Source organism: Ornithorhynchus anatinus, chromosome X3 (genome assembly GCF_004115215.2).
Source record: "Ornithorhynchus anatinus isolate Pmale09 chromosome X3, mOrnAna1.pri.v4, whole genome shotgun sequence".
Classification (NCBI taxonomy): domain Eukaryota; kingdom Metazoa; phylum Chordata; class Mammalia; order Monotremata; family Ornithorhynchidae; genus Ornithorhynchus; species Ornithorhynchus anatinus.
In genome coordinates, this window is record NC_041751.1 from 8,842,110 (window position 1) to 8,855,831 (window position 13,722).

The window sequence follows — 13,722 nt, forward strand, 5'->3', positions numbered from 1 at the left end:
TTTGTGAGGTTTTTATACCATTTCAGTGAGGATTGGGAAAATTGCCCTTTCTGATCATTTATCTTTATCCCAGATATCTTCATATCAAAGTAGACACTGGAGATTAGCTCTAGGAATGAAGCTCAAGGTGCCCCTCTGTGTCTGGACCCAAGGTTTTTTCCCTGTCCCAATTTATCAGAGGTTGACCAACAGTTGTTTCACAGCAAAAAGATCAAAATGAGCCATGTTTAAGTGGCCCAAATCATAAAATTATATTTGTAAATTTCACACCTCAGGATAAGAGGCTCTTATATTTGCATTATTCACAATAAATGAACATTCAGAATTGAGCTGTAGCTACTTTGACCAGGGAAAAGGGGGATGTTCCATATTTAGGTGAGTGCAATTGCCCAAAGAGAAAAGACCTGCTTGTCAGACCCTACCACCCTACTTTCAAAGCCTTTTGAAGGTTACCTCTCCTTAAAAGGCCTTCCCTAATTAAGCCCTCTTTCCCTAGATTCCATCTCCTTTCTGCGTTGTCCATAAATACACTTGGACCCTTTGAGAATGTGATATTCACCCCACTCTCAGGCCCACAGCACTTATTTAATATTCATTATTTATATTAATGTCTGTCTCCTCCTCTAGATTGTAAGCTCCTTGTGGGCAGGGAATATGTCTATGCACTCTGTTGTATTGTACAAGCGCTCAGTACAGTGTTCAGTGCAAAAAGTGCTCTATAAATACCATTGCTTGATCATTGTATGATTGGGAATCTCAGCCCCATATCAACCTCTGAATTCACACTCAATTCATTGGGTGACTTAATTACATTTCACTATCGGTAGCATTATCTGTGAAACGGAAAGATATAATTTAATGAGAGCTTCCTTGAAAAGAAAAGGGAGAAAGGAAAAGGAATCACTTGAAAAAGAAAGAAAAATCTCAGGTACAGTTTAGGGAAGGTTTTTGATTCTTTGAGTCATTTCAGAAATATACGAGGAAATTGCTTTTGAGACAATATCTCTTCGGCTGCTACCTGATAAAAATTCACCTTTACATTCTATGAGGTCTCATTAAAAATTGGCATCCATTTCACATGCAAATTTGACATCAGCTATACAAGCAGACAAGTCTAGATCTGATTTGGCTTTTTTCATTGTAAATTATGTTAATTACAAACTCAGGCTCACAAAATATGTTGCAGAAACAATACTAAAGAAATGAATCCTTCATTTTTCTCAGGTGCCTGTAGACATCAATTTCCATCTGTCCTTCAATTTAGAACTTTTCCCCCCTTAAGGCTTGCGTAACATGAAGCTGAATATTTCACCGAGTAAAAACCACTCCACAAAAGACAATAAAGTTACAGGAAAAAAATGAGCCTACATCAAGAAAAAAATGGATTCATAAGCAAATAGATCAAGAAAAAATATGAGATGAATTTTAAAAACCAAAAGAAACATTGCATTTTGGGAATACTGTGAATGTCTCACACTTGTCCAGCAGTTGCTCCACATCTCTCTACACAATTCTGGATAAGCAGTTATTTTCATGCTAGAAGATATGCTTAGGGTATTTTTCTAAAAGCATATCCAACTTGAGTGTTCTGCAGACTATTCAATCACTATATTTCAAGGATACTAGGACCTTGGAGTAATAAAAGTAAAGTGGGGTTTATCTGTTTACCAATGCTAAGAACCATTTTACTTTAGTCAAAACTTACAATGAAGTGATTTCCTATTGATTCTACAGTTCCTCTTCTTTCGAAATGGAAAATAGAAAATGCAAAGTCTCAAATTCTTAAGAGTATGGGCACCAGACTCTGTCTACCCTGATTATCTTGTATCTGCTCCAGTGCTTAATACAGTGCTTGGCACATAGTAGGCACTTTTCATTCATTCATTCAATTGTATTTATTGAGCACTTACTGTCTGCAGAACACTGTACTAAGTGTTTGGGAAATACAATTCAGCAACAAATAGAGACAACCCCTACCTTACAGGCTCACAGTCTAGAAGTGGGGGGAGATAGCAAAACAAAGCAAGTGGAACTCAAATGCCACAATTATTATTATCATCTAGTCCCCACCCCTCTACTCTGACCCCAAATGCTTGCTTTCTAAAAAGAGCAGCTAAATTTCCTAAATTTAAGTCATCTATTAAAAATTCACTAGGTACTAAGCACTGGCATAAGCGCCTGGGCAAATACAACCTACCTGGATTAAACACAGTCCCTTTTCCACTCGAGGTTCCAATCTAAGAGGTAACTGGAACATTTTACAAATGAGGAACTGTGACTCAGAGAAAAATGATCTGCCCAGATTCTCAAAGCAGCCAAGCAGCAGAGCTGGGATTAGAATCTGGGAGCTCTGAGTCCCAGTCCATGCTCTAGCTCTCATTTACAATTGGGAGGTTTACTTGGCTTTCCCCATCTAGACCATAAGTTCCTTGTGGGCAGGCAACATGTCTGCCCACTCTACTGTAATCTCTCAAGAGCTTAGTACAGTGCTTTGCACATGCTAAATCAATAAAGATGATTGGTTGATTGACAGAGGTGTGACACTATACAAGAGAAGCAGAACAGGGGCTAGAATCAATGACTCCTGATTTCCAAATCTAATTCAATCCTCAGTGGCACACCAGGAACCTCCCTATACCCTTCACATATGCGAGAGAGGTACATGGGTGACTATAAAGAAAGAACACTTGATTCCCAGAAACGGCAAAGTCAAATTCCTTACCTGGCTCCTACAACAAGTTCTTTCTGTCCCGGATCAAATGTCAGCTGAGAAAAATCCACAGCATTCTTCATTCTGAACTCATGCAACCAGGGGGATATTTCTAAAAGAATAAAAAGAAAGAAATATTCCTATTTCAAGCAGCACAAATACTGTATCTCAGGTGGCAAATATTACATCTTATGCAGTTTGAAGGTGCCCTACTGCAATCATTTAAGGGGATTACTAGAGTTTTCACCAAGACATCAGACAACCCACATTCAGTACCTATAAAAGAGAGAGGAGTCACCCATTAAATAGTGGAATGAGGTATCAACCCAAGATTTTGATTTACAATCAGATGTGCATTTTTCCCTAGGCCCTGGGTTGTGAAGAACACAACAACACAGTACTCGTGTGATTCATTTGAGGTTCACTGAAGGGAAAAAATAGGACAAAAAACATTTCCTAGACATCCCATCCAGGTGTAATTGAAGACTTAAAAATCACAATAAAGCCTCTGGAGTAGTGTGTATACTGCACATAGATAATGCTTTCTTTCCTTCCTCTCCCCCTCCCTTCAGGCTCGCATCTCCTCCTGCCTCCGGGACGTCTCCACCTGGATGTCGGCCCGCCACCTAAAACTCAACATGAGCAAGACTGAGCTCCTCATCTTCCCTCCCAAGCCCGGTCCGCTCCCAGACTTCTCCATCACCGTGGATGGCACGACCATCCTTCCCGTCCTGCAGGCCCGCAATCTCGGTGTCATCCTTGACTCGTCCCTCTCGTTCACCCCACACATCCTATCCGTTACCAAGACCTGCCGGTTTCACCTCTACAATATCGCCAAGATCCGCCCTTTCCTCTCCACCCAAACGGCTACCTTACTATTACGGGCTCTCGTTATATCCCGGCTAGACTACTGTGTCAGCCTTCTCTCTGACCTCCCTTCCTCCTCTCTCGCTCCGCTCCGGTCTATTCTTCACTCCGCTGCCCGGCTCATCTTCCTGCAGAAACGATCTGGGCATGTCACTCCCCTTCTTAAACAACTCCAGTGGTTGCCTATCGACCTCCGCTCCAAACAAAAACTCCTCACTCTAGGCTTCGAGGCTCTCCATCACCTTGCCCCTTCCTACCTCTCCTCCCTTCTCTCTTTCTACCGCCCACCCCGCACGCTCCGCTCCTCTGCCGCCCACCTCCTCGCCGTCCCTCGGTCTCGCCTATCCCGCCGTCGACCCCTGGGTCACGTCCTCCCGCGGTCCTGGAACGCCCTCCCTCCTCACCTCCGCCAAACTGATTCTCTTTCCCTCTTCAAAACCTTACTTAAAAATCACCTCCTCCAAGAGGCCTTCCCAGACTGAGCTCCTCTTCCCCCTCTACTCCCTCTGCCATCCCCCCTTTACCTCTCCGCAACTATAGCCTCATTTTCCCCTTTTCCCTCTGCTCCTCCACCTCTCCCTTCCCATCCCCACAGCACTGTACCCGTCCGCTCAACTGTATATATTTTCGTTACCCTATTTATTTTGTTAATGAATTGTACATCGCCTTGATTCTATTTAGCTGCCATTGTTTTTACGAGATGTTCTTCCCATTGACGCTGTTTAGTGCCATTGTTCTTGTCTGTCCGTCTCCCCCGATTAGACTGTAAGCCCGTCAAACGGCAGGGACTGTCTCTATCTGTTGCCGACTTGTTCATCCCAAGCGCTTAGTACAGTGCTCTGCACATAGTAAGCGCTCAATAAATACTATTGAATGAATGAATGAATGAATGAAGAGAGTATTTGGTTGTCATGACTTATACTTTAACCAGGTATCTGCTTATCATGTTCTCTAAGCAACATCGCAAAAGGATTTAATAATAATTATAACATTTATTAGATGCTTACTATGTGTGAAGTGCTAGAATAGATACAAGGTGATCTGACTGTACAGAATCCTCAAAATCTAAGAGGGAGGAAGAGCAGATACCTTGCCCCCACCATACACATGAGGTTAAGTGACTTTGTCAAGGTCACAATTGAGACCAGTGGCAGAGTTGGAACTAGAACCAGTGTGACTTAGTGGAAAGCGCATGGGCTTTGGAGTCACAAGACCTGGGTTTTAATTCCGACTCTGCCATTTTTCTGCTGTGACCTTGGGCAAGTCACTTAACCTCTCTGGGCTCCATTTATCTCATCTGTAAAATGGGGAGTAATTCCTACTCGCTACTTAAGACTGTAACTGTCCAACCTAATCACCTTTTATCTACCCCAGTGCTTAGAACAGTGCTTGATATACAGTATGTACTTAACAAATACTATAAATTTTTTAAAAAAACCTACCCCAGGTCTTTGATTTATAGACCGGCAATAACAAGCCATTCACAACTGATTCTACCTTTAGTTCATCTGAATGAAGCCACGTAATAACCACTCTGTATATAGACAGGTTCAGTATAGATTAACTAAAAATAGACTTCCCTAGCATTACTAATGGAGAACCCCTAATCATTCTACTACAAAAATACAGTTTTTAAGGCCTGTTTCCCCCCAAAATTAAAGAAATCATAGGTTTCAGAGAGTTTGCCAATTTTGAGAGATCCCAGAACTCGAGGCTACCTGAGAGATCGAGACTGGAAGATCCCTCAATAACGTCAACTCTCGGATGGACCTGTGAGTTCTGAATGACTGTTTAGGGTATGAAAGTCTTTGAAAACATTCTCCCTCCACTACTTTTTTATTTAACCTAGCATTGCTCTAATGTTTGTGCTTATGTTTATGGCTCCTTTTCTTGTGGCTATCAAAATACATATAGAACACCTAGAAGTCATGCTGGCAAAGTGCAAAATCAGCATTCACTAGGGGAAAAAAAACAGATAATCCACCTGCTTTCATGGCTCCTTCTTTTTAACTCCCAATAACAATTGGTGGATTATTCAGGATGGCTACTGAGGTTTTGTAGTTATGGCGTTTGATTTGTAAATTCCTCACGGACAGGAAACATGTTCTCCACCTGTATTATATTGTACTCTCCCAAGTAGATAGAAAAGCGTTCTGCACACAGTAAGCAACAATGAATATGATTCATTGATTCTCTGAGGATCGCAGAAAGAAGTGGACAAGGATAGAGGTGAAGAGAAAAGTAATTAAGCAGCAAGGCCTACTGAAAACAGCACGGGGAGTCAGAGGATCTGGGTTCTAATCCTGACTCTGCCGCTTGCCTAGTACAGGACCTTATGCAGGACTTCTCCATGCCACAGTTTCCTCATTTATAAAATGGGCATTCAATATTTGTTCCCGGCTATTTAGACCCTGCAGCCCATGTCGTAAAAAGACTGTGTCCCTCCTGTTTACCTTGTATCTTCTCCAGCACTTAGAACAATTCTTGGCACATAGTAAATACTTAACACATACCATAATTACTATTATTATTATTCAAGTCAAGGTTCCCATGGAAAGCTTGAAGTTAGTATGTAGCTCCAAAATCATGAATCAGTACAGACAACCCATGTTCTTGTCAGCTTGGTGGCTAATGACACGCTTCCTTCATGCAAATTAAAGGCAACAGACTTTTTCAATGTGCAAATAATTTCAAAAACACAACTGCACCACGGACCACACTTTGCTTATCATTCTGCTGTGGTAAATTTCTACCAAAAAAAGTTCTAATTTCACCACAATTTACCAAAGGGTGATCTCATTGATAGGCTGCTGTCTGGTTGCAACTGAGCATCTCTGGAAGCTGCATTAACTCATCAGGCCTAACAGTATTGTTCACAAAGTTAATTAGCAATTACACATTACCGGATCATATTTTAACTGCTGTTCCAAAACTCAAAATGTCCCATTTTATTTCCATAATATTGCATGTCATCTTACCCTTTACACATTAGAGTTGTAAAATTTCAACGGCAACGATTTACACCAGAGTAAGGGGGGAGATGAATCTAGAAGCAGCTTTTTAAGGATGTAGATATTATTTTAAACAATTATATCCCACAGGGTTTTATAGGATTCAGACTTTGTTTTTTGAGGTCACTACAATGCCATAGCCACCTTCCAACGTGGATTCTGGAAACCGTAAAAGAAAGGAATCAATGGCAGTTGCTTTATTGTTTCATGCACCTACCATTTGGCAAGTCCCTCTGAAATAGACTTTTTGGTTGTAATGTAAGGGAAATCACTTCTAGAAGATGCATGCTTTAGAGTAATTTGGAATGATTTTGCTTTTGGAATTAGTTTGCCTTATGTGTTTCATAATATAGAACCACAGAGTTTCCCTGTGCCTCAACTGTTTCCTGATTTTAAGTTTGAGAACTCTGGAAGCTTAACTACTTCATTCCTCTCATCAAAAATTTCTCAGTGTCTTCCAGCACCATCAGAACTCTTCTTCCAACTGGCTGAACAAAAATATAAATTCATCACTATGTGTTTTCCGAAAATCTTTTCAACAGAAATGTAGTGCTGAAATTCATACCACCTCAGTGATGCTGACATTTTATCTTTAAGAACTGGCACAACCCATTTCAGTATTCAAGGGATGTGGGCTTTTTCTGTATTTGAATATCTTCAACTTGCATATTGCATCCTTCAACATAGCCTGTCCTACTGTGGAAATGCATTATTATTATTAATAATAATAATAATCACAGTATTTGTTCAGCAGTTACTGTACGCTAGGCACTTCACTAAGCACTGGAGTCGACACAAATTATTCGGGTAAGGGTTGCATTAATTACTGAAATGCACAAATCATCTGGAAATTAAATTCATTTTAGGCAACCAGCTTGTCATTTTGTGAGAATATGATAGCTTATTTTCAGGATTCTAACAACTTCTATAAATGTACACCTTTGTATTTCTAGAATTTGAAAGAAGGTCTCCAGTAAGAGTGCAGTTTCTGAGTGATATATTTTCAACAAGCATGAGCCAAATACCTTGTTAGTTGCTATAATGTTCTCTCTCAAGTGCTTAGTACAGTGCTTTGCACACAGCAAGCACTTAATAAATACAATTGAATGAATGAATCATATACATTATTGTAAAAATATATCAAGTGAATGACATTTTCTCTTTGGAAAAAAAATTCTTAACTTTCCCAAACTGAGAAAATAATTCATTTTATGAGCTCCCAACAGGTACTTTTTTGTTCAGAAAGAATATTTAATTTTATCCAAAAAACATTTGGCCAGTTTGGCCCGGAAGCTTGGCCAAGGAAGCTAAGTGAATGAAAAACCAAGAGACTCAGAGAAAGTGCCAGCACTAGTCTTTGAGAAATTATCAAAGGTTAAAAGTGGAAGAAAATCCTCTTAAAAATTGACTAGTAAGAGAGAAAAAGGTTATTACCAAGGCAAGATGACACTAGATTCAGATCTAAAACATGGTAATCGCACATTCCAAAAATCTGTCATAATTCGTGCTTGGAATTATTGGCTGACTCACAACTGAAGCTCAGAGTTTACACTGTGTCCAGAGACCAATTCAACTTGTCTAGCGAAACTGTTCTCTTCCCATGTGGAATAAATACAGTTGTCTATAACCTAACTTTCATTACTCAGTGCTTCAAGTGGGAGTAAATTAAAGTAAGCATAAAGTAGATGGACAGCTAATCCTTGAGGAATTCCACGGGCAACTCAGGTACCACTCTAGAAGGAAATCCCATATTAAAGAAGAAAAGATAAAGCCAGTTATAAGATCAAATGAGTCATGCATCAACACAGGAATGCTCCGATAAGATTTGAGATGAGGGCTGAAAATCTATATCATGTTTTTCATGACTTTTGATGTTTGGTCTCTCTGTATCTGCCAGAATCTACAGAATAAATAACAATAATGACCATTGTATATCGGCCAAAGTACAGTAAATCTAGAATTCAGAGAGACCTGGTTCAATATTGTTTGAAAAACTGTTGGGAAAGTGAAGTCAAGAATTTCTTTCCATCTCTGTTTTTAAATGAGTGAATTAATTCACTATTAAATTATTTTCTTTTAAAATGTTAATTGCAACCTTTCTTGAATAGCTCACAGGCACAAAGGATAGAAACAAATTGAGTGAAAATAGTTTAAGCCAAATTGTACCGGGGGTGTGATGGGGAAAGTGTGACTCTAAAGTTGGCTGACTAGTTGGGCTGGGATAATCCCAAATCTTTGAAAGTTGTCTACTTTTCTAATCTCAAATGGAATGACCTCAAAATGATCAGCCTAAGAGCATCATATCATTGTATGGCAGAACTATAAGAAACTTTAAGGGTTCATCCAAGCTAACTGTCTCTCAGCAGAATTGTTTCTCCTTTTCTAAAACACATCCAAACACCATTGGACTCCCTGCTCTTTAAAATGTCTTGGATCTCGATACCAAGCCACTAGACAACAATTATGATCCACGTGGTGTTTAAGGAGAGTTGATCTATCAGGGTTATTTTGAGAGGAATCTACGAATAGTTCATGGAACCTACAGACATTCGCGAAGACCAAGAATTCAGACACAAAAATTCAGTCAGGCTCAAGAGAAAATGAAGAAAGTTGAATCATATCCAAATAGCCACATACCTCTAAACAAACTTTGATGACAATTCACACACTATTAAAAATACACAAGCAAAGTTCCTAAAAGTGAGAAGCAGCATGGCATAGTGGGAAGTGCACAGGCCTGGGAGTCAGAGGACAGGGATTCTAATCCCAGCTCAGCCACCTGTCTCCTGTGTGGCCCTGGGCAAGTTAATTTCTCTAAACCTCAGTTTCCTCATCTGTAAATTGGGATTCATACCCGTTCTCTCTCATACTTAGAATGTGAACCCTGGGACAGGCACTGTGTTCATCCTGAATTCACTTTATCTACCCCAGTGCTTGGTCCATAGTAAGTGCTTAATGAATATTATCATTATTAGCATTATTAATAAATGAGCAAATATTTGCCATAGGTTCACAAGTCAGCAAGGCTATCACAGTGTGTCGGAAAGCCAGGGCTTCCTCTCCTGAGAAATAAGTTCCACCCAGTTAGCCAGGTGGCTCTCATTCCCTGATTATTTTAGACCGCAAACTCCTTGTGGGCAGGGATCATGTCTACCAACTCCAGTGCATCACATTTTCCCAAGTGTATAGTACTGTGCTTGGTGCACAGAAAGCCCTCAGTAAATATCACTGATTATTCTGGGAAACTTAATTCTCTGCCTTCTGGGATATGTACATCCAAGGCAACAGGTACCTTAAGATTAAGACATCAGGCCTCTATTTGTTTTTCTTCCTCCTGCCATCCTGGTCGTCACAAAGCCCTGGCTCGAGGGGAACAACCCCGCTCCCAATTTCGGCCCTCTGGGACTGTTTGACACAGTGTCTCCCAACAAGCAGTCTACTGCTAGGACATATTGCTTAAAACTGGGCTTCACCATGTCCTCAATGTCAGAAGAATAATAATGTTGGTATTTGTTAAGCGCTTACTATGTGCCGAGCACTGTTCTAAGCACTGGGGTAGACACAAGGGAATCAGGTTGTCCCACGTGGGGCTCACAGTCTTAATCCCCATTTTACAGATGAGGTAACTGAGGCACCGAGAAGTTAAGTGACTTGCCCAAAGTCACACAGCTGACAAACGGCCGAGCCAGGATTTGAACCCATGATCTCTGACTCCAAAGTCTGTGCTCTTTCCACTGAGCCGAGAAGAATGTGGAGGAGAGATAGATGGCGAAGGAAGAGGATACTGGAGGGACAATATGTGTGAGTGGCAAGCAGGAGGTACCAAGGGGAAAAGGGCTAGAAAGAGGAAAGTGAGTGACTATGTCAGAACAAGAGAAACTGGAAAAAGGAAGAAAATGAGGCTGAGAGAGAGGGAAAGAGTGATGCACTGTAGGGCAGAGAGAAAAAGAAGGGCTGCGAGAAAAAGAATGAAAAGATCAGGCGGAGAAGATAAAAAGGATACCGAAGAGGACATGGTCTACCTATCACAAGCATTTTGGCTCTTCTTTTTAATAGTAGCTTTTCTGCCCTGCCTTTTTCAATCAGGAATTTTAATTATAATTGTTGAAGAAGGGAGAAAGAAATTTTGCACTAAGCATTGTCAACGGTTTTCTCTGCCCATGACTTTTTTAATGTCAACTGAAGCAGAAAATATGTTAAAGTCAATTGAAGCAGAAGAGGCACTGCATAAAATAGTTCCACTTTTGGTGGATCAAATTCTATAATCTGACATATAAAGGTCTTAGAGAAACATGATAAATTAATATACCTTACTTCTCAGAGGACAAGGAAATCATGCAGATTCATGTGATTTAAAGTATTACAAAAACTGGATCTTAGACTAAACCAATAACCACAAATAAAGCAATGCGCTGTGAGGGGCAATGTGAGGTAGTGACTCATTAATTTGAATCACATTAAGAGAAGGCATGTCTGAGCTCAAATTTCCAGCAAATGTGACTCTGCTTCAATGTTCGGGGCCTCCCCTGAGATCTATCAGTATGGCATTCTCAAAAAAAGACTGGGAATTTACCAATCCCATCTGAATAACACTTAGCACTATCTACTGCTTTCCAGAAAGTGTCTCCTTGATTACATTTTTTAATCACGATTTTGACTCGACAATTTTATTCACGGTCTCACCCCACTATCATCTGCTTTCCATAGTTCATGGTTGCATAGAAAAATCACAGCAAATAACTATATTAGCTATTTTTAAGCATTCGACCATTTAAAATGATTCCCTTTGCACTTATGTGGATATAGGCTTAATTGTGCAGGTTGTCATGTAAGCTGGTCCTCTAGACTGCAAACTCATTGTGGGCAGGGAATGTGTCTACCCACTCTGTTATATCGTACTCGCCCAAGTGATTAGTACCGTGTTCTGCATGCTGTAAACCTAATAATTGTGATTTACTGGTTAATCAGTTGGATCCTTACTTTTTTCTCCTGCTTATGGATGCCTACCTCTCCCATCAGATTGTCAAGACTTTGAATGTAGGGGCCAGGCAGCGTCTTTTACTTTTACTGAAACCTCCCAAGGGCTAGCTAGGTACAGTGCCTTCTCACAAGAGGTCTAAAATAATACTACTGAATGAAAGGACTTCTTTCCAAATCTGACTCAAAATGCTGATATGTTCCCTAGCATCGTCTTCCATATATCATCCTTCTCACTCTGAAACATCTCTATGATATACTGCCTCCTTCCAAGAACCAGTTACTGGGGAGAAACTTCCTCTTGTTTCTTTCTGCAGGTCATCCACAAGTGAAGACTTTATGGATGCACGCATGTGTGTATCTCTATGTATGTGTATTGTACTAATGAAAGGGAACTCAGCTTCAGCTCTCTGCTCCCTCAGGGTAGAGAACGTAACAGATGTTAGGAAGACTACTACTTATTTTTGTACTTTTAAGAAAAGGATAAAGGAGTGGGAGGGGAGGGTTTTAAAACTGTTTGGATTCCACACTAGCCAAAAAAGTACTTTGCATTGGGTGACTAGCAAGTGTAAAAGAAAAAGAGGAACTCCCACTTGGTTCAAAGAGACTTCTGTTTAAACAAAAACAATTTTATAGCCTCAGGAACCCACTCAGAGTGTTAGGAAGTTATGCAGTGGGATGATATGAGGCATTAAAGTCAGCATGTTTTGAATTTTATTCCCTCTGTTAGCAAATTGACTTTGAAAATAAATCCACAAAGCAAAGGAGAGATTTGAAAAAGATCAAGGAAAAGATTGTCTTTTTCTGGACAAAATTCCACAATATCTTCATTCAACCCATCTAGGAGAAAGCTCTCTTTAAAAGCTAACCTAACCAGATAGGTAATTTATATTCAAGGACATGTTTTTGCCTCTCTTTGCCTTCACCCAGGCAATTTTAAACAGCTGTAGACTTGTCAAACACCTGACGTGGTTCACCAAACAGTCTCTAGACCATATTGAATAAACCAGGTCCAAGAGAAAACCTTCAAAGAAGGGGGAAGAATAAAGCAAGACAAAGAATACTTCTGGATTTTTTTAACTCCTCAGCTTGAGTCACTCTAGTCCTTGGTCTGTTTTTTCCTCTGAAGGTCAAGCACATGGTTCAACCTTCCTCACATTAATTATGACTGAAGGCAAGCTATTAAAAACCTCAGTTCATTTGAAATGTACCCTTCTTTTAACTGACTTTTCATGATTCTAATTATATAAGTACTGGATCTACTAAATTTAATGCTTCAAAATGGCCTTAGAACTCCTTTGAAAATAATCCAACTCTTGTGTGTCCGTTACGGTACAGTTCCCTGCTAGGAAATATATAAGAAACAGCTTATTCCATTTTAAAACAGAAGGAGGGAATTCAAATTAATTATATATGGTGACATAATAATGCTATACTTCCCTTCTCTGAAAGCCATAATTAAAAACTCACTTCAATATTGATCTTATATCTACTTCTTATGGTGGCCCTATTTTATGCCAGCCTTAATTGTATCTTCCTGAAACATAAAAGCTGTAACATTAAAGAACTCCAGGCTTATGGTCATGAAGACTATACATTTGAAGAAGAAAGTAGAAAAAAACACATTACCTACATAGATCCCTCAGTGAAAAGAGCTCGGTCCTAGAGCTACCTGGAAATATATGGTCAAGACAATCAGTGGCAGTGCCATTTCATTCATTCTCTTTCTTCTTTCTCTATCACTCCTACTCACACCAAAAGGTCCCATATAGATTCTCCCTCTGAAACCTCAAGCATTTGAAAAGTGATAATAGTTAGTGATTCCCTTGGAAGGATAAGGGAGTTAAGGCAACCAACTCCATGTTCAAAAAAAGATATAGCAAAAACTACTTGAGACTTCCACATCTCTAATACTCGAGAAAGGCAGAGTTTTTCCCTCGAGGTAGACTACTAAAATTTGACTATAACTTCCTATGGATATTAGTCACTGAAAGTCATCTTAAAATATCAGGTTGCTCCAAAAAAAAAAAAGATATACAGAATTAGGGTTGCAAGGATTTTGCTACTCAGTTACAAGACACTGGTCTCACTCACCAGATGCTGAAGTGATCTGCATTAGTCTCAGCAGTGCGTGCGCTAAAGTACACATAAACTATT

General features: G+C 39.9%; 1 protein-coding gene across 1 annotated transcript in view; it reads right to left on the reverse strand.

The window, feature by feature from the left end:
* SEMA5A (semaphorin 5A) overlaps positions 1-13,722 on the reverse strand; it is a 366,908-nt gene that overhangs the window by 213,571 nt on the left and 139,615 nt on the right. Inside the window, 1 exon segment of the mRNA XM_001519071.3 lies at positions 2,723-2,822. Within this exon segment, the coding sequence (XP_001519121.2) occupies positions 2,723-2,822 (100 nt within the window).